Raw genomic sequence first — 21,291 nt, 5'->3', positions numbered from 1 at the left:
GTTTAAAAAAGAGCAGGAGATTTCAGCAGGGAGAGGCAGAGTGAATGGAATGAAATGATGAATGATGTTGACCGGAGACTAAAAGGTGTGAGACAACCGGCAGTTGGCAACAACTGACCTTGAAGAGGGAGGGCCGTCTGGGGATGCCCTTCAGCGAACGTGAGTTCACACTGCCTGACCCCTCTCCCTGTACAACCCGCAGATCTCTGTGAGCGATCACAGGGGTGGAGGGGAGGGAGTAGGCGTAGCCAATACTCGGGCCATTACTGGCCTGTGAGCAGGAGCGAGGGTGGGGGGAGGACAGCGGGGTCAGGAGGTAAGGGAGGGGATGGGAATGGAGGCGTGAGGGAAGAGATGTAGAGAGTGAGAATGGGATGAAAGATGAACAACAGGTGAGATAGATTTACAAAAAAAAGTGGGTGATGATCGACGGTATGAATTTTTCAGTCATCGTTCGTCGTAAACGATGGGAACGTGATACTGATGGAGCTGAGATGGATGTGGAACGAGTGATGGACGGTCTTGGAGATGGTGTTGAAAATTAGATTTCAGTTTGATAGATGATTTTAACTTTATAATGCATGTAACTCTTAAACCGCTCAGAGAGAGCTCCACACTATATGAAAATCCTACCTGAGTCATGTTTTCAAAAAAAAAATTATATGTATTCTTTTCCATGGAATACCTTTTTTTTGGCATAATTTTGTCTCTTTTACTCCATACTGAAATATGCTGCTAAACCACCAAAACATGCCCCTGAAGCTTTATGAAGGTGAGCAGAACAATAACAAATGCTCAGTCAAAGTGAGAAAGTACTTTAATTTTGAAGAAAGCAACAGCATGGCAACAGCACAACACTTTGATCCGTGGCCTATTTTTATCAGGTCTTATGTAATATCTGTCTAGACTGGAAATAATATTGCTTGTTTACCCAAACAAAAGAACAATAACAAGTTTCACACCTGAATGTGTTAGTATTCAGCGCTATAATGTCAACATTTTTTCCGTCCTTCTGCCGGGGCTTTAGGAATATTTCTATGTGTGAATCTGTGCCGTTAGATATTTATCTATGTCTCTGTTCTATGTCTGTCAGCTTGTTGTTTTCTGTCATTGTTGATATTTGTCTGTTTATATATATATGTGTCCATGTCCACTCTTTCCACTCTCGTTTTTTGTCGTTGTTGTTGTCTGATTATTTCTTTATAAATTGATGTCATCAAGGTGGCCAGCTTATTCTTCGCCAGTGCTCTTTTGTTGTTGTTTTGTTTTCTTAAGTAATATTGTTTTGCTAGGATCATTATTAGTATTATTGCTTTTATTTTCATTCATTGGCTATTAACTTGAAAAAGAAGAAGGAAGTAAATCTAGTCCTCCTACGTACATTTAGGACAGTACAATATAAATATGGTAAGGAGAACTATGTTGTATATTATTTATTGATTTAAGAAGCAAAGATAGTTATTTGCCCAGTTGAGAGCAATGTTAAAGCTGTACAGTTTTTCAGTGACTCTGTTCAATGTAATATCTCAGTGATGAAGAAATTTAGTTTTCTATTCTATTTAGTTTTTCTTTTTCAGTGGAAATCATACAGTACTTTGTTTAGTGGGATAAAAACAGTGTAGCATTATTTTGGAATAGAATAGAATTTCAGAATAAAATATATCAAATCGCTGGATTTATAATTAGTGATGCATTAATGTGTCCATCACTTGAATGTTGCAGCTGGTAAAGGTGGAGCTAATTTTAACTACTTCATATACTTGTAATTATATGTAATAATTGATTAGTTGATTTATATTTTGTATTACTAATCTGAATTCGAAAGGTAGCTTTAAAATAAATATAGTGGAGTAAAAAGTAGAATATTTTCCTTCAAAATGTAGTATAAAGTGTTAAATGTAAATACTCAAATAAAGGCTGTTAGGTACCTGTCCAGGAAACGATGCTGAGCCGGGGGTGGAGCCTCCAGAGTGACTGGGAGAGTTGGGAAGAGACTTGCAGGCCAGCAGCGCAGCCTGCTTCTTTTGAGTAACAATCTTCTGGGCAGCTGGAAAACACACAGCAGATGTTTCACTCATCAGATAATGTGTCATAAATAGTAGTTTTTTTTCCTTGTGGTGAATCAGGCCACTCGTCCTGTGTTTTTTATTTCAAGCACAGATAAAATGTCAGTGAACTCACCCTCTGAAAACACTCGATCAACGTTGAACCCGTAGGTGGCACAGGTCTCATAAAACAGGGAGTGACGCACATCAATACACAACTGTCTGGCTCTCTGATCCTCTATCACACGAGGGTTGGTGCTACTGATTTTATCTGGGGGAAAAAACATCAGTGAATAAAACTGTAAATTAGGATTTAAAAACGACAGCAAAGAGTCTGTAGGCTACAAATAAAAAAAGCAATATAATAATAATAATAATAATAAATTGGATTTATATAGCGCCTTTCAAGAAACCCAACGACGCTTTACAAAGAGGGCACAAAAATTCATACTGATATATAAAAAACAAAGGAGAGATAAGGATATTAAAACAAGTGATGTGTAGGAAGAGTTAGAGGTCATAGGCCTTGATGAACAAGTGGTGCTTGAGGTGTTTTTTGAAAGTGTCCAGGGATGAAGCATTTCTAATCTCAGGAGGGAGTGTAGGTCTGTAACCATGCACTGTATCCAGCAGAGCACTCTTCCATCACATGTACTACAGATCATCTGCCAGCAGGGGAATTCAGTAAAATGACATCCCTCTGCATGCACAGTGCATCCTCCCATCACATGTGCAGCCACACTACTGCACTGCCAGACCCAAAGGACTAACACATGCTCTCTTGTAAGTTTTGATTAAATTACTGGAGTGAATGTATTTAACATTTTTTGTGATATGTCAGTTAACCACCATGCAGCAGATAGTAGCCTTAAGCAAAGTGCACCATTAACTTGTTAACTGCTAGTTTTTGCCAGCTGGCTGTGTGGGATGTAGCTTGATTGAGCATGCTAATTGAGGAGTTTTAATTCATTCATTTCCATTCATTCTTAATTGTAAAACGTTAATTTTATAAATTAGCTATTCACTTTAAACTATAATCTGAACATTTTACCCTCTATGTATTTGACGAATTAATGGATTATGTGTATTATGTCTGCCTATGATATGGTAAAATTTCTATTTTATTCCCATTATTTTCCGTTAATTCCCATGTAAAGTTTCCACCTTGACTGTTCTCAGAAATTTTGCAACCCTATATATAATACAGGCTTGTAGTTTGCTTCTAGGACTTTTATTCTAGGCCGATTATTTTCTTGATTAATTGATTAATTGCCTACACAATGTTAAAAAAAAGAAAGCAATAGCCCAAGGTGATGTCCTCAAATTGCTTGATTTGTCCAACCATCAGTCCAAAACCCCCAAAATTTTGTTTACTATCATATATGACAAACATGACTTCATAAGTCTTTAGACTTGAAATGATGAATGAATAAATAAAATGTATTTTTCTAAAGCTCAGCGTTATCAGCAGACTTCTCAGCATGCATTGTTTGAGAGCTAAAACTCTCCAGAGATCCTTCTGAAGAAAACACATCATGGTGGAAACTTGCTGTTTGTCTTCAATACATAAGTTAATATATGTCACAGTTGTTTCCTCTGATAATAAAGAAAACAATGTTAACCATCAGGAAGAACCTTCGCTTCACTCCCTTGTACACTTCCAATTTAACAAAGTCAATAAGAGATGTCGTCTTTATAGTAACTCTGGTACAAAGCGGCTCCACGTCTGTAAGTTTTTTGTGTCGGAAGAAGAACTGATTCTTCAAACTGTGAAAACGTAAATGGAAATCAAATCTAACGTGCTCCTGAGCAGTTTTTGATTGAACTTCGTCGGTTTTACATTTTCACAACTCGTGAAAAGACTTTGAACGAGCTTAAAATGTTTTACAGTGTACTGTATTTGACATGTCCCCCATGGTTTATTTCCAGACTAAATCTACGTGGTGGTGATTCATGTGCTGACCTTGGGTGCCGACCACTATGACTGGGATGTCCGAGCGGTGTGCACTCAGCTGGCTGTAGAGCTGGTAGAGCTCCTGGAAGCTGCCCTCGTGCTCCAGACTGAAGACCAGGATCACTGCGTCAACCCAGCTGCTGAACTGAAGGAGGAAGAGGAGGACGGATGATGAAGACTGCAGGTATTACAGTTTTGCACACTAACACTCTGTCTCTCTCTCACGCTCACACACACCTGTGCATCAGGTGGTCCGGCTTCCTCGCGGATCAGTAATAAATGACTCTGTCCGTCCACCAGCACTTCCTTTTTATACCTGCCACCTGACGAGAACAATGACAGACAAGTTATTTGACAGCGTGACTGACAGAGGTTGAAGCCTTATCAGGCTGCACGAAAAACATCTCTCTCAACAAAAATAATTAAATGTGACACTCAGCAAGCAAGAAGCCAAAAATATATTTTATATGAATTGTTATTTATAAACCAAAAAACATTTTTGACTAACATTGAACTCAACTACTTAAAGGACCTGTGGTGGAGAAGGTATTCACATCATTTACTTAAGTAAAAGTACTTATACCACAGAGTTAACATACTCTCAAGTCCTGCAATGGAAATGTTACATAAGTAAAACTATGTAAGGATAATCAGGAAAATGTACTTACATTTTTAAAAGTACTTAATGCAGAAAAATGTCCCCTGTGACTGTTAAACTATTATATATTATATCATTAGATTATTATTACTCATGCATTAATGTAAAAGCTAGGGCTGTCAAAGTTAACTCGATAATGACGCGTTAACAAATTTTTAACACATTAATTCAACAGTTTCATATGAAACTACAAACCTAAGGAATCAATCAATCAATCAATCAAAATGGGTTCTATGGGTACCCACGAGTCTCCCCTTTACAGACATGCCCACTTTATGATAATCACATGCAGTTTGGGGCAAGTCATAGTCAAGTCAGCACACTGACACACTGACAGCTGTTGTTGCCTGTTGGGCTGCAGTTTATAATTTGAGCATATTTGTTATGCTAAATGCAGTACCTGTGAGGGTTTCTGGACAATATTTGTCATTGTTTTGTGTTGTTAATTATATCCAATAATAAATATATACATACATTTGCATAAAGCAAGCACATTTGCCCCATCCAATGTTTATAAGAGTATTAAATACTATAATATTAGTACATTTTGAAGAGATAAAAAATGTGCAATTAAATATTTTAATCAGCCCTAGTAAAAGCAGAACTGTAGTTGAGGTGGAGCTCATTTTGAACTATTAACTAATGATTATTTTCATAATGGATTATTATTCTCCAATAATCGATTGATTGTTTGGTTTGTAAAAATTCTACAAATAGTGAGGAATGCCGTCACAATGACCCAGAGCCCAAAGTGACACCTTCACAATGTTTGTTTTGTCCAACCAACAGTACAAACCTAAAATGTATTACAAATAAATTAAAATGATTGGTATAATTAAGTAGAAAAGCAGCTAATCTTCACATTTGTGAAGCTGGAAGGATGAATTGTTTTTGCATGAAAAATGACTAACAATTATCAAAATTGTTGCCAATTAATTTTCTCTCAATTGATTATTCAACTAATTGTTTCAGCTCTACATTTTCATATGTTTTGTGTGCAAAAATCTTAATTTGTCAAGTAACCAAAGCTGTCAGATAATTGTAGTGAGTAAAAAGTACAATATTTCCCACATTATATGTAATATAGTTGATAGAAGTGGTGTGAAGTGGCATGAGATGAAAATAGTCATGTAAAGTACCTCAAATTTGTCCATAAGTACAGTACATGATTAAAAAGTAAAGCACTTAGTTGCAGTCCATTCCACCTTTGTAAAGGGCACACAATATAGAAGGTGTGTTTAATGTTTCTCACCATCAGGCCTCTCAAGCGCGACATAACTGCCTGTGATGTATTTGTTCACCAACGCTGACTTGCCGCTTTTTAGACTTCCCAGAATGCCCTGAGAGAAGAGGGAAGGAAATACAACACCGTTCATTCAGGGTCAGCGTGCACGCTTCGATCACAGTGTAATGTTTCAAATATAACTCTCAGACTGAATTAAAACATAGAGTTCCTCCATCGAATATGTTTTTGTTCCTTTTTTAGTCAGTGATGGAAGAAGTATTAAGACACTTTATTTTAGCAAAAGTAGAAATATCACATTACAAAAATACTTTGTCAAAATTAAGTGAAAGTCCTGCATTTAAGTAAAAATATTATAAGCAAAATGTCCCAAAATATTGATAAGTAACAGTACCTATAATGAAAAATGACCACTTAACAAAATCTTATATTATTATACATTCAGTGGCCACTTTATTAGGTACACCTGCAAAATCTGCCTGCCATAACATCTATCAATATGACACTCATACTGTTCAATTTGTGTTGACATGTTCTTTAATGTGTAAACTAATTTACATGTTTATTACTGAGGTCGTAGTTATAGGTGTTGTTGTACTAGACAACATTATATTGAGAGATGTTTCTAATGTTTTGTCCTTATCATGAACACTTTAATGACAAAACTGAATATTATAGGCAAAAAGTAGACTTTATGGTAAAACAGTTGTATTGGACTGTATTAGACCAGTGGTTCCCAACCTGGGGTCCGTGACTCCCTTAGGAGGGCGCCAAAGATCACAGGGGGTTCGCCAGAATTGGTCTGTTCTGAGGTTATCAAAATTAGATTTGCTCATGTATAACTAAAATCATAATGACACACTTGCTGGAAAATTTATACAAAAGTCTGTATACAAAATTACTTAAAAAGATATATATTTTTGCTAATTAGTAGCAAAATCTAAAAAATATTCTGCTTCAATCTATATTTGTTGGCATTTAGCCTTTCAAAAACTACATTTTCACTGCATTCAGAAAACCTTTTGCTCTCCCTCTTGACGGACACAAATGGAGGCCCACACCTGTATTAGCAGCAATCTAACAACGCCATAAATTACATTTATTTAATCACCAAAAAAGATCACATTATGTATTCTGCATTCGCTTGGCGAATCCGTCAAGACGTCATCACTTTATTTATGCTGACGAAACTTGTTCATTTTTATTAATAAAATTGATTTAATAAAAAAAGACTAACTCATTTAATACAATGAATAACTTTATTCAAATTGAGGATTTTGTTCGAGGATTTGTAATTTATTTAGGGTGATGATGATACAAGTAGGTGGGGTTTCAAGGAAAATAGGTTGGGAACCACTGTATTAGACTGTACAGGTGTACCAAATAAAGTAGCCACTGCGTGTAAAATAACATAAGATTCAGTTTAGTAGCAATTCTTCTTACTTTAATAGAATATATTATTAAAGTAGATTATTATGGCATGTAAGCATAATTTTAATGGTGTATTTGGTTGTAATATAGAGCTAATTGTATAACAACGTTATACACTAATGGGTAGTTTAATCTATATCAATTACAAGTTGATCATATATAAACTTAATCTGCAAATAAAGTAAAGAAAATAAATGTAGTAGATTAAAAACTACACTATTTTGCTCTGAAATGTAGTGTACTACATGTTTAAAGTGGCAGAAAATGGTAATACTCAAGTAAAGCATAAGTAACTCAAAGTATAATTGTGTAAATGTATGTTACTTTACATCATTACATATAGTCTTCATTTCATACTCTAAATTAATATTTTGAGCGTCAAGAAATAATTTGATATAAACATAATCAAGGCTAACATAAAATTAGAGAACTACTGGCATAGACCTTTCTAATGAAATGACAAAATTATGAATAACAGGAATCAATCCTTCCTGTTTCTGGCGCAGGTGTGAACTGTCTGAGTGTTACAGTAACTGGTTCATGTTTTGCCTCACCAGTCTGAGCTCTGGGATGGATCTGCTCAGGGTCCACTCCTGGCTGTTGGCAATATTTACTAGGGAGAGACAGACAGAGACAAACAGTCAGTGAGGCAGAGATTCATCATTTTGATCATGTACAGTAAAAAGGGCAGCCATAATAACGGCCTCTGGGAGAGCAATACATCACACAGCTGCTGCGTGACTGGTCGCCATAAGCACACGCGTGGCCTCGCAGGTCGTCTTAATGAATGCAACCTTTCAGTCACGACGGGGGGATCCAACGAGATCCAGCCACACCACTCGTTATCCACTTTGCCCCCCCGTGTGTCGTAAATGACGGGCGACTGTGTGACGAGTTACTGTGGCCTTTACTGGATGCTTCGGTTCAGCTGCCACTCAGACATTCAAAGATTCGTCTGTGGATTTGAACGGCATCTCTCCTCTGAACTAGAGCTGCAACTAACGATTACTTTTTCGATTCTTGGATCAACCTTTTGACTATGAAATGTCATAAAATTGCGGGGGAAAAAGCCCCTCACCATTTCTGATCAAGAAATACAGATTGACATCTGTACAAATATCTTATTTTGTGCGACCAATGGTCCAAAACCCAAAGATATTCAGTTTACAATGATATAAAACCACAAATCCCCATATGGAAGAAACTGGAACCAGAGAATATTTGTAATTTTTGCTTGAAAAATGACTGAAACGATTAATCAATCATCAAAATTTATGACAATATGCAATTTTTTCTGCCGGAAGACTAATCGATTTAATTGACAAATCATTTCAGCTCAAAATTGATACAAGTTTGAATTTTTTAACATAAAATGTTGAGTGTTATTTGGTGTGACATGAACCCTCACATGCACACACATCATACAGTACAGTACTGAGAGGGGTCGGGCTGCACACAGCTGTGCCAACATCCCTACTGGGTAAAAGAGAGGTGGTATGCCCCTGATGTGATGTGACCCCCACACCCAAACACCCAGCTGCAGCTTCAGAGGGACGAGAATAAAGAGAAAGAGAGCCTGAGGAGAGACTAAAACTGATTCAGACACAGAAAAAAAACATTTGTCAGATTATTAGGTACACCTAGCTAAAATGAATGCAATAAATCCTCCCTTCATGAAGGTTACAATGATCAATTTGTGTTTTAAAGAGGTGTTGATTCAACTGTACGATCATTTTGGAGGCTCTAGTTTGTGGCGCTGTTGAACTGCGTTGGGCTATACATGCTATATTTAGCCTACTCTTATTGATATAATAAGGTGGACAAAATAATAGAAACACATGCCAGTATAACGCAATACAATTCAACAGCACCACAAACTGCAGCCTCAAAAATGATCACACAGTTGAATCAACACCATTTAAAAAAAAATTCCAACAAAAACTGAACATTATAATCTTCATGAAGGGAGGATTTATTGCAGGAATGTTGTATTTGACTGCATTCGTTTTAGATAAGTGTACCTAATAAACTGACAACTGAGTGTATTTATTACTTTGTAGAGAAGACAAATCTACAGGTTTCAAAACGTCCGTCCACAAACCAATGATTGACGTCACTGTGACTACGTCCACTTCTTATATAGCCTGCAGTCTATGGGTATAATATTCACTATCGTAGTTTAGCATGTTAGCATGCTAACATGTGCTATTGAGCAGTAAACACAAAGTACAGCTGTGGCTTATGGGAATGTCATTGCAGGAATGTAGTCATAAACCAGTATTGGACAAATTTTGAACTGATGATGGTGCTACTGCAGATAAAAAGTCATTAAGATTCAACATCTGGGCACCATGATGTTGAATCACAAAACACAATTTTAGGCCAATCCATCAATTAGATAGTATTTCACATATTTCACTGGATATGTGAAATTTTTGACCTGCTAGAAAAAAAGTCAGGGCATCATGCTGCTAAAGCTAATTCAGAGACAGAATAGTCCAAAAACACAAAAGAAGGACAGCAATAAAACAGAGAAAGACAACAGAGGAGACCAGGAGGTTTTGGCAGACTGTAGTGCCCGCCATCCTGGGTGTGAGTGTGTGAAGTGTCCTTCAAAGACAGATGATGATTAAACTCGAGCCTGCCTCTAAATCTATGGAGCGCCCAGGCCAACACTGCACAGATGCAGCCGGTGATGATGATGTGCTTCAGATGAGGAAAAAGGGGAGGGGGGGGGGCATTATACATTACGAGCTGCTGCTGCAGGCAGCTCTCTGGGAAACAGGGCAAGTCCTACCACACAAACAGAGAGTTTGTCTATCTTTGTCAGAGTCAAAGCTCTCTTTATGGCCTGCTGCTGTTGCCAACAGTGATCAGACAGTGTGATCCTTCTGCTGCTTCGACACACAGATTTATACAGAAAGCCAATTATCCACACTCTCTGCTCCAAACCAATCATGTGTGATCCACTCTGCAACCTCCCACATGTCGCCTGTAGCTCACGACCAAAACTGCCAATTTTCTAACTTATATATATAATTTTCCGAATCCTCTCAGCCTGTGTGTCAATGCACGGTCACACACACATACACACACATACACCGCCTCCTCCTCCTCCTCCTCCACCCCTCTGTTTCATCAGACTCTGCCTCTGTAGCAGCAGCAGAAGCAGCAGTCCTGCCGGTTGCCATGGCAACACTTCCTCCTGCCCTCGGTGTGTGTGTGTGTGTGTGTGTGTGTGTGTGTGTGTATGTATGTGTGCAAATGTGTGTATGTGTGTGTGTTGGCAAGGCTAGTCTCACTACTTGCATGTGTAACAGTGTGAATACACAATGAGTGAATGAATACATAAAACACACACACGCTCTTTCTTTGAGCAAACATGTTTGTGAAAGAGACGCACTGTTGTATGCCGCAGCCGTCGACACACAGCGAAGCAGGGGGGGGGAAAGCAGCGACGGCAACTCAACGATCCTAAATCTTAAAATGCCACATGAATGCTTCTGACATGATGATGGAATTTAAATTGAATGCCTGACAGAGACAAAGACACGAATGAGAGGGAAGGCGAAAAAAAAAAAATGAAGCCCCCATGTAGTGGCAGAACATGTAGTGGGTGGAATATCAAAAAAAGGATTAGAAATGTTCTTGATTGGCTGTGGATGTACATTTCCCTTTTTTTGACGTGGGTGAACATATATCGCCTCATGTCTTTCCCTCTTTATGGAAATAAAGCAACAAAAAAAAAAAAAACGGAGCAGCGCAACCCATCCGTGATCATGCCACCAGCTCCTTTCCCCTTTGGCTTCATTATGAGATTTAAACCCATTCTGGAAACGCTGCTTAAGTGTGCATGTGCGAGTGCAGAGATTACCCCTCCAGCGGTGTGAAATCTGCCCGAGCTCTGAGGGGAATTAGATTAAGACTGTCCGAGACGATTCTATTGTCAGTTCTCAGATCAAAGAACTCCATCTGTCGTCAATTTGGCTCCGGGAAAATGTTTGGCACGTGATGATATTAAAGGCTGTAAATGTATTCTTTATGGGGTACTTCAAAAAATCAACCCCACCCAACCCCACCCCGACTCCAAATGGATGCCTGTGCACACATGAAGGAGCTATGTATCTGATAATTGTTTGGCAAAGGATCTGAAGACAGGAGTGTGTCTGATGATGGTTTGTCGTCATGGATGTAGTCAACATGATTTAGAGATGAAGAGGTGAAGTTGTGTTATTGACCTCCTACCTTCCTCCTCACTGGAGTCTCTCTGTATGTAGACAGGAGGCGCTGTCGATGATGACCCCGCCGCCCCCGAGCTGCTCTTTGTGAAAATGCCGCTGATGAACTTGAGCATCTTCCTGTCTTTAGCGGAGCCTCGTTGGCCCTGCTGGGCCTGCTGGGTCAGCCCCAGGTCTTCAGAGAGGTTGTTCAGGTCACTGTTATCCAGCGTGCGGCTTTTACCTTTGCGTGCCGGTTTGTTGCCCTGGTGAGCGGGTGCAGGAAGGGAGGCCGAACCCGCCTTCAGTCTGTCCTTCCTGGGGATGTCTCTCATCACTGCAACCATGCCACCTCCGATCTCCAGAGGTATTCCAGCCTGAGCTTCGTCCCGCAGGTCCCTCCATCCTTCGGGCCTGCTCGCCTCGGCCCACGAGGCCCTGCAGGGGCCTGGCGAGCGCGTCGGCATGCGGCAGTCCTTCCGGTCCAGGCTCTGTGCTGAGGTAGGGCTGCGTTCTCTACCGTCCCTGGACTCGCGGCCGCGGGTGGCAACGTTGCTGTGAGACTTCAGCAGACTCACGGGACGCTGTCCCACCGGACGGATAGGGAGGCAGGTCCTGGTCGGGGTGCGACTGGGCTCGACCACCTCTGTCGGAGGCGTTGTGGTCAGTGATGGCGACCTGCATTGCTTTGCCTCTGGGGTGGAAGGCGTCTTCTCAACTTGTGTTAAGTCAATCTCTGCAGACTTTGTCTTCTGAACTCTCTCAGCAGGGAAAGGGATCGAGAGGTTGCACGGTGGCTTTTCACTCCCTTTGCTCGGGACATCACCAGTGGAGGGCAGTTTATCCGTCAGGGGGCTGAGGGCTTTTCTCTCTCCATCTCTGAGCTCATCAGTCAACTTGCCCCCTTTCACAATAGCAGCATGTTCAGCTCTTTGTGGTTGTCCAGCTCCATTCTCAGCCCGCTCAGGAGCTTCACCTTCAGCCACCACTCTGGCCCCGGCCTCTTCTCCTGCCCTTCCTCCGGGCCCGGCCTCCACCTCCTTCCCCTGGGCGCTGTTCTTGGCCTCCCCTCCATTCTCCTCTACAGCCTCTACCTTGACCAGGGTGAGGGAGATGAGGTAGGTGGTGCGTTGCTGCAGGGCGCCGCCTCCGCTCATGTGGTCAGGCTTCAGTGGACACACAGTAGATGAATGAAACCAGACAGAGCGACATGAACGACTGACAGTTTGCCAGCGTGTTGGGATGTGAGAGAATCTGATGGCGCAACCGAGACAAAAAACTTACATGGAGGGAGATTAAGTTTCTCCTTGGAAGATACAACAGCAGAGCGGCTGCTGGTTTTATCCATCCCCCAAATCCCGATTTCTTTGTTTCGGATTTTAATTTCAGTCACGGATTTCTTCTCTTTTCATATCTCTGGGACACAGGAAAGAAATCCACTCTTCCTGACAACATTCAACACACTGTCAGTGCAGTCCAAGCAGCTCTTTTGTTCCTAGAAAACACCCAATTACAATCTATCCACTGCATATGTATGCAGCTACAGAGGCAAATAAATCTTCATTATGGTGCCTCATTCCTGATGGTAATTATTTACTTGACCTTATTTTTTATGTGCAGCACCCGCATCTCATATGTTCCATCCTCTTCACTCAGAGCGGAAAAAAAAATTCAATTCAGAATAACAACTGCTCCGCATCATCACGTCATCAAGAATGTGATCAACAGCAGCCGTAAAGGTAAAGTCTTTAAAAATTCATCAGTGTCACCCTAAAGCAGCATGGCACAGTACACCCAGAGCTGTATGCAGTCCAGTCCAGATCATGGGCTCTCGCTGCAAGCCACACATGTCTGTTGACAGCAGCATCCATTCAGAGAGCGCAGCGGCAGGAAGACAGGCAGCCTCGCAGAGACGCACAGGAAGGACGTTGACGAGTGCTGAAGGGGATCAGGAGGAGAAGCCAACAGAAGCCCGGGCGGATATCTAAAGATGCATGACCGAGCCGGGGCGCGTCCGGCCATCACGCCCCTCTCGCTGTCTCCCGGGCGGCCCGTGTCCTCTGAGCGCATCAGGCGTTGAGCATGACAACACGACGCCGGCACAGTGGAGGCGCTGAGCCGAGTCACTGCTTCCCCGATAGAGACACAGGTTCAACGAGTCCAGTCACAAACACACATACACACACCCTCACACATGCACGGCTCACACTCTGCGTTTCTCTCTCCTGCTCTCACTGATAGGAATCTCCAATGTCCCTCCTTCTACATGCCCCTCCTTGTTCCAATAGGCGATCCATACAATGCAGAAGGATCCTGCTTCTCGTCTTTCCCTTTCCCTCCTTTATTTTCTCTCTCTCTCTCTCTGCTGCTCCTCTCAGACTGTGCAGAGTCCCTGCTCTTTATTGCTCATCCCTCCCATCCCCATCATCCCCTCCCCTCCATCTTTCTCCCTGCGTGCCGGAGAGGAGGGGGAAGGCAGCGGGTAACGGCTGGTGGTAAAGCAGCAGTGCACACACAAGCTGGACCCGCTAAATGAGGGGAGATCGCAGGAGAAAAAGATCAGCGGCAACCAGGGAGAGAAAAACAGGCAGGGTTAGTCAGGGAAAAAAAGATGGATGTGTGTTTGTGGAGGGAAAAAAGACACTAGGACAGGGTGTGTTTTCCAAGTGTCTGCTCCCTGTCTCATTTATACAGCTGCCAGAATAGTTCCATCAAGATCATCCATCTGTCTTCAGCTGTCTACTTGTGTTTGTGTGGTGCACAAGTGTGTGTATGTGTGTGTGTGTGTCTCTGTGTGGCTCCTCCTCAGTAGGAGGCTTGGCTTGTTTGTTGCTAAGGTGTTACAATCTTCCTGGCTCTGGTGGCACAATCATCTCCTCCATGTCCTTCCTTCCTTCCTCCTCCTCCTTCTCCCTCTCCTGTGGTACAATCCATATCGCAATCGCTCCCCGGATCTCAGTATGAAAATGGTGTTTCTCTGCGCGTGAGTCTTTTATTGTGTCGTACATGTGAGTGAAAGAGATTTCCTGTGAGTGTATTGATCTGTAGTCTATTGCCTACTACGGCATGTGTTCATTAGCAGAAGTGGGTAAGCTCTGGGCTCACAGCTTGAAGCAGAGCGTATTGGACATCAATAGTTGGACGACAGAATGCCAAAAATATTAAACACATCTACTGTTATTTATGTGTGAATAAAACAAACTCATTTAAATATAGCCTAGAAAATTAGGGCTGTCAATCAATTAAAATATTTAATTGTGATTAATCGCATGATTGGCCATAGTTAATCGCAAATGAATCGCACATTTTTGATCTGTTCAAAATGTACCTTAAAGTGAGATTTGTCAAGTATTAAATACTCTTATCAACACGGGAGTGGGAAAATATGCTTACTTTATGCAAATGTATGTATATATTTATTATTGGAAATCAATTAACAACACAAAACAATGACAAATATTGTCCAGAAACCCTCACAGGTACTGCATTTAGCATAACAAATATGCTCAAATCATAACATGACTATGAGTTACCCAAATCTGCATGTAATTATTATAAAGTGGGCATGTCTGTAAAGGGGAGACTCGTAACATATCTTGAGGTCAGAGGTCAAGGGAACCCTTTGAAAATAACCATGCCAGTTTTACCTCGCCAAAATTTAGCCCAAGTTTGGAGCGTTATATAGCCTCTTTTGGGACAAACTAGTATGACATGGTTGGTACCAATGGATTCCTTGTTTTTTGTTTTTGTTTCTTATGATACCAGTATCTTTACTCTAGCTTAAAAACTGAGCCCGCTACAACCTCTGAAAGATTAATTGCGTTAATGCATTAAGAAATTAGTGATGTTAAAACAAATTTGCGTTAACGCGTTAACTTTCACAGCCCTAATAGAAATATTTCTATATGATGAAGTAGGTGCTTTTAAAGATATACTTGAGATACAGTAACTCATCTATGATTGAAACCTGTTGTGCAAAATACATACGTTACTAATACAACTGCAATACAATGCAACTAATGGTTATTTTCATTATCCATTAATCTGCCAATTATTTTCTCAATCGTTTAATCACTTAGTCCGCAAAACATCAGAAAAGAAATATTCATAACAATTTCCTAGAGGCCAAGTTGATGTCATCGAATGTCATGTAATTTAGTAACCAAATATATTCAGTTACTATAATGTAAGACAAAGAAAAACCGAAAATTCTCACCTTTGAGAGGCATAAAATATTTGGCTTTTTTTCTTTCTTAAAAATTTACTTAAAAATTAATCAATTATCAAAATAGTTTAAATGAATACATTTTCTAATCGATTAATCGACTCATCGTTAACAAACAGAAAATAAAATACAGGAGAAAGTACAAGATAAACTGCTGTAATGATGCTGCGTGCAACAACAGCAACACTGCAGCAAACATGATTACACATCCATCACGAGAATTATTACCGGGTGTAATTTCATGTTAATTACTCTCTGATTAAAAAAGAAATCCTTGATGTGAAATCAGAGGATGCCTTTCCCCACAGTGCACCAGTCTCAGCCTCCCACCATCATCCCACAATACACGATCTGACTGTCCACCTGCTCAGCCCGCTTCCCCCCTCCTCCCCTTCAACAGTCGGTGAGAGGGCAATAACTACTCTCACTGAATACAAAAGACCTCTGACAACCAACTGCCTTTGGCTCAAGGGGAAAAACACAGAACCTGAGAGCCTTTAACACAGAAGAATAGTCATGAATAAAACCTCATAAAGGAAGCTGCTCTTTTAAAAAAACACATCCAAACACAGTTTCAGGGGGAGTGACGTTACACGTGTGTAAAAATTCATTTTTAACAAGAAGCATGAGGACATGCAGCTCGCAGCGCTGCACGGTGAATCTAATTATTTTGAAATAGACACCCACATATAACGCAGAAAATCCGGTTGTCTTCAGGCAGACACTTTTTAGAAACACTCTCTATGTGAAGCGACTTGCATGCATGCACACAGACAAAGCACACGCACACACACACATTGACACCTATGGGCGGCTGCTGTCAGATGGACAGTGGCCAAGGGCAGTGGTCATGCTGGGTGATTTTTCATTTCTCCTTCACTGCGAGCTGTCCTTTCTATCTCTCCCCCCCGCTCTGCTGCCATGCTGCAGTGAAGACTACCAGTCAGATTCACATTTAAATGTCTTCATTTAGCTCCACCTCACCCCTTTTCTCCATCTCTTTCTTTTTTTTTTCCTCCCAGCCTTTCCTTGGCACGCAGTCAGTCGACCACATCCCACTCGCTTATTAAGTCCAAAAAAGAGAGGTGGCTCTCATTTTAGCACCAGTGAACTCCACACTCACAGATCCAGGCCCCTCGGAGGATACACTGACTTTGATCCTCTCTGAAGCAGCCTAATTATACCAACAACAAAAAAAATTCAGCTGAATGTTTTAACACATTGGGGATGTGCTTCTCAGAGTGTGTCAAGATCTGCCAGATCCTAAAAAGACCTCAAAGCTCCCCAAATCCATCAGGGGGCTGACTGACCTTCATTTCACACACAAACAGTGGAATGAGTGTAACGGCTAATGAATAAACGGATGAAATCAAAAGGTAAGATGGTTATTTCATCAGATTTATCCACTCGATCTGACCTCGCCAGTGGTGGAAAGTACATTCACTCAAGAACAAATTTGAGTGTACTTCACATGAGTTTTTCCAATTTATGCTGTTTTATACTTCTACTCTGTTACATTCCAGAGGGAAATATTGTACTTTTTACTTAACTACATTTATCTAACCGTGGTTGAGTTTCCTGTAAAAACATATGATTAACTTACTTAATATGATGCATTATAATAGATTAAAGGCCCCTCATACCAACCATTATGTGCTGATTTGACCTGCTCAGGCTTGAGTTGCTATTTTTGCCCTGGTGGATGAAGTACTGAGATCTTTTAATTAAGTAAAAATAGAAATACCACACTGTATACTGTATATATAAAATATTTCACTGTGAGTAAAAGTCTTGAATTCTTAATTTTGCTTAAAGGTACAGTGTGTAGGATTTGGCGCCATCTAGCGGTGTGTTTGCACGTTACATCTAACTGAGTGCCTCTCCGCTCACTCCTCTCCTCTTCCAAGACTGCATTAACGTGAGCCGCCGAGTGCAAAACCGTAGTAAAGCCTGGCTGAGAGGCCATCCTCACCATAATAACACTACTTTAGGAGCAATGGAAGTCAGACGGCGGCTGGCAGTACCACGGTTTTGCACTCTGCGGCTCATGTTACCGCGGTTTCACAAGCGTGTCAGAGAACAACGGTGGCCTTCAGGTAACGTAAAAACGTGAAAGGTTCTCTCTAGAGCCGGTGTTATCTTTGTCTGTTCTGGGCTACTGTAGAAACATGGCGGACTCCGTGAAGAGATTCTTAGTTTCAGGTGATTATACACTGATGAAAACATAGTTATGAATATTATATTCCATTTCTGCTAATAGATCCTCTAAAATGTTACACACTGTTCCTTTAAGTAATGGTACAAAAGTATCAACAGTAAAAGGACAGAATCACCCCTGTCAGAGTGGAAATACTGATTTGTGTATTTGTTGTATTTTATAATCTTATTGTGTTTTTAATGTGAAATCTGAATCTGAAAGTAACTCCAACTGTCAGATGTATATAGTGAAGTGAAAATATAATATTTCCCTCTGAAATGTTGTGGAGTAAAAGTATAAAGTAGATTGAAATGGAAATACTCAAGTACTTCAAAATTATACTTAAGTACAGTACTTGAGTGTACTTAGTTACTCTCCATCACTGGTGGACAAATTATCATCTTGTGTGCTTTAACTCTCTGAAAGGGACCATTTTGCAAAGTGAGTACTTTTACTTTTGATACATTTTGCTAGTAATACTTGCATGTACTTTTGCTTAAGTAGAATTTTCAACGCAGGACTTTTACTTGTAACCGAGTATTCTTACATTATGGTACGTATCTGATTACTTCTTCTACGTCACCTGTGCCTCTTCTACAGAAAAAGGTTGCAGATGAGCAGGAAAAAGCTCAGGGAGTTCACCAGTAACACATTGGGTCACATTAGCAAGAAACGGTGAGAAGTAGCGATAGAGGAAATGATGTAAAACAGATCGGCTTCACGTGTAAAGGCTCCGCTTGTCTGAAAGGAAGTGGCTTTGAGGGCAGTTGCAAATTGATAGACAGGAAATAGGCCGCACAGCAGGTTTCATCCTGCTGCCATGGCGATAGCTGCTGCTGAGAGATGATGCCGTTGGATGCCCGTGTCCAGAGGCTGACTGATAAATGCCACTACACTACGTACCAGACGCCGGGAGGTAAATCTTTTGCCCTCGGAGTGAAATGAGAATGAAAATGAACATCGACTTCCCCGAAAAAGACACACCGACTGACACAGGAAGCGCAGAGGAAGATATCAATCACCTACGCTATCATGTTTCCCCACACCCTGACACTGCTGTTGCTCATGAGAATCACTAAACTCACTGTGAACCAACGTCTGCTCAAGATTTTTCCCGTTTATCAGATTAAGAATCGCATTAAAGTGAGCACCCTGAGAGTCTAACCATGCACCAAATTCTGATCACCTGTTGATAAGCATACAGGTGCTTTCTTCCCTAAAAATTAACAAACAAACAAAGATGACCTTACCTTCAATGCTGCGGAGGTAAACTTTAAGACCCGAGCGCAGCTGTTGATCCGCAACTCTTTCAAACTGCTTGGAAAGTCTGTTGATTGCACTCTGGAGAGATGCATGTCTCTTGATCTCCGCTTTTATCGCAGTGGAGTTTGCTGATTTGCTGTTGCTGTTCATCCTGACACATGGATCTCTCTGTAAACTGAAGCCAAAGTGCCTTGCTTCAGCCCATTTGAACTCCTGGCTCGTTTGTTCCACAAGATGAACACAAACTTTTTAAGACACAGAAGCAGCAGAAAAAGAAGCGGCGGCTCAGGGTGTCTCCCACTCGCTCTCTCACTCTGCACACCACAAAAGTCAGCTCACGACTATGTGTCTCTCGGTTTCCTCTGCAGGTTCGAACTGAACTGAATTCACTTCCTTATTTCAAACCATATTCTTCACAACACGGCAGCCACTGACTTCTGTGGCGTCATTGGCTGCCATTATTCTCACATAACAGGCTGTACTGCTACTAGTAAAGAAACAATCATTAATAAACATAATAATTATGACACTGTAATCAAAGTTCATGTGTTTTGGCTCTCGATCAGATGACACTCTGCTGTGACATATCCACTGCTGTCTGTCAGACATAGTGCCCATACAGAAGAGGATTACATATTTACAGTTATCAGTACGCATATTAAAATGTGGGTATCAGGCTCATAAATCTGCCGAGCCCTCTGACAGACGACACAAGATGATTAAAGGGGAAAAAAATCCGTAAAGTGAAACAACCTGAGAGTGGAAATCTTTGATTGAAAAGCTGTTATGTGAGGTCACAAGAAGCTTTTTCACTTTCACAGGCCGAAGAGGTTGAGAAGCACCGCTCTAGTCTGTGATATCTCACATCTGTTCAACTGAGAAACATTAGATGCAACATGAAAACACTGTGTGATTTTGTTTGTGAAATTTTCTGGTCTACCATGTCACTCAAACAGTCTCTTATTCAATATTAGCAGAGACGCTCGATGCTCCGCAACAACAGGATGTTACATATTACTCATGGCTTTCTTTGGTAGAGTGCTGTTGTGTGCAATTGGTTAAACATCTAATCTATAAGTGAATAAATGACTGCTAACGTCAAATATTTGTTCCTTTTTTCTTTGTCATGCTGTATCACAGATGTCTCCCTGATGTATTACCGAGCTTATTGTGTAATGCTTGTGTAACAAGTGTCCTGTCATCACCACAGAGAGCCTGCTGACAATACTCACTGAGTAGCTCACACAGACTGGGGATCCTGTTTTCAGTCCTTTATATCATTTTCGATGCTTTTATTGTTCATATTTATTGTTTTTAAAACATCTTTACTTACAAAATGGAAAATTGGAAATCACATCATTCCAGACACATTTATGCTCAAGGTATAGCAACAAAAAGAAAGTGATAAAGATAAATAAATAAATACAAAATTGAATTGCATTATAAATTAAACTTGCGTTGAGTATTTAATTTTCTGTGTAAAAAAATGATTATGGGCTTTGAAAATATTTGACTAAAGGTGAGTTATAGTTTAACTTGTGTTGTGACAGAAGGAACAAAGATGGTCAAACATTTAAAGCCTTCCTCCACTCAAAAGTGTGTTTCATTTATTGTTTACTTGGTTGTTTAACCTTCACTGTGAAGAATGATGTGTGTGTGCACGAGTTTGTGATACCAGAAAGCTGTTTCACCTACTGATAGGGGGAAAGTTTCCCTGAGTTTATCTTATATGTGAGTTTAACACATGTATAGCAGGATTTTTTGACAAGTAGTGTGAAAGCCAATCGGGGTCCAATATGCAATTTGCTGTTTAGCTGTAAAATGAGAAAGTGTGCTCCGGCTGGTGGGTGGCGCTTGGTATTTTCTAAACTGTTCTCAACATGGTGGCCAGGTCACAAACTTTTTCATTTTACAGCTAAACAGTACACTACAAGATGTTTCTGAAAACAATTGAGGCGAGAAATGGGCATCATATTTGATCAGCGCTGCCTAGTTTGACCGTTTGATAAGAGTTTGCGAGTGATTGACAGCTGCCCAGAGACGGCAAGGCTCCAGCTC

At 40.7% G+C, this 21,291-nt stretch overlaps 1 protein-coding gene across 5 annotated transcripts in view; it reads right to left on the bottom strand.

The window, feature by feature from the left end:
* agap2 (ArfGAP with GTPase domain, ankyrin repeat and PH domain 2) overlaps positions 1-19,615 on the bottom strand; it is a 31,909-nt gene extending 12,294 nt beyond the window's left edge. For 2 of the 5 annotated variants that reach the window (XM_074643414.1, XM_074643415.1), the window contains exons 1-8: positions 11,577-12,843; positions 7,886-7,944; positions 5,910-5,997; positions 4,237-4,322; positions 4,009-4,144; positions 2,182-2,316; positions 1,929-2,047; positions 119-271 (exon numbers count right to left, since the gene is read on the bottom strand). In XM_074643414.1, coding sequence (XP_074499515.1) covers positions 119-271; positions 1,929-2,047; positions 2,182-2,316; positions 4,009-4,144; positions 4,237-4,322; positions 5,910-5,997; positions 7,886-7,944; positions 11,577-12,705 — 1,905 coding nt within the window. In that variant the 5' untranslated portion in view covers positions 12,706-12,843. Of the gene's footprint in view, positions 1-118; positions 272-1,928; positions 2,048-2,181; positions 2,317-4,008; positions 4,145-4,236; positions 4,323-5,909; positions 5,998-7,885; positions 7,945-11,576; positions 12,844-19,220 lie in introns of those variants that run through there. The other 3 variants (XM_074643419.1, XM_074643417.1, XM_074643416.1) reach the window with 3 other exon arrangements.
* Positions 19,616-21,291: the final 1,676 nt, after the last annotated feature.

Source organism: Sebastes fasciatus, chromosome 8 (genome assembly GCF_043250625.1).
Source record: "Sebastes fasciatus isolate fSebFas1 chromosome 8, fSebFas1.pri, whole genome shotgun sequence".
In the NCBI taxonomy this organism is placed as follows: Eukaryota; Metazoa; Chordata; class Actinopteri; order Perciformes; family Sebastidae; genus Sebastes; species Sebastes fasciatus.
Note: the sequence above shows the minus strand (reverse complement) of the source record. Positions and strands in the feature narration are given on the sequence as shown.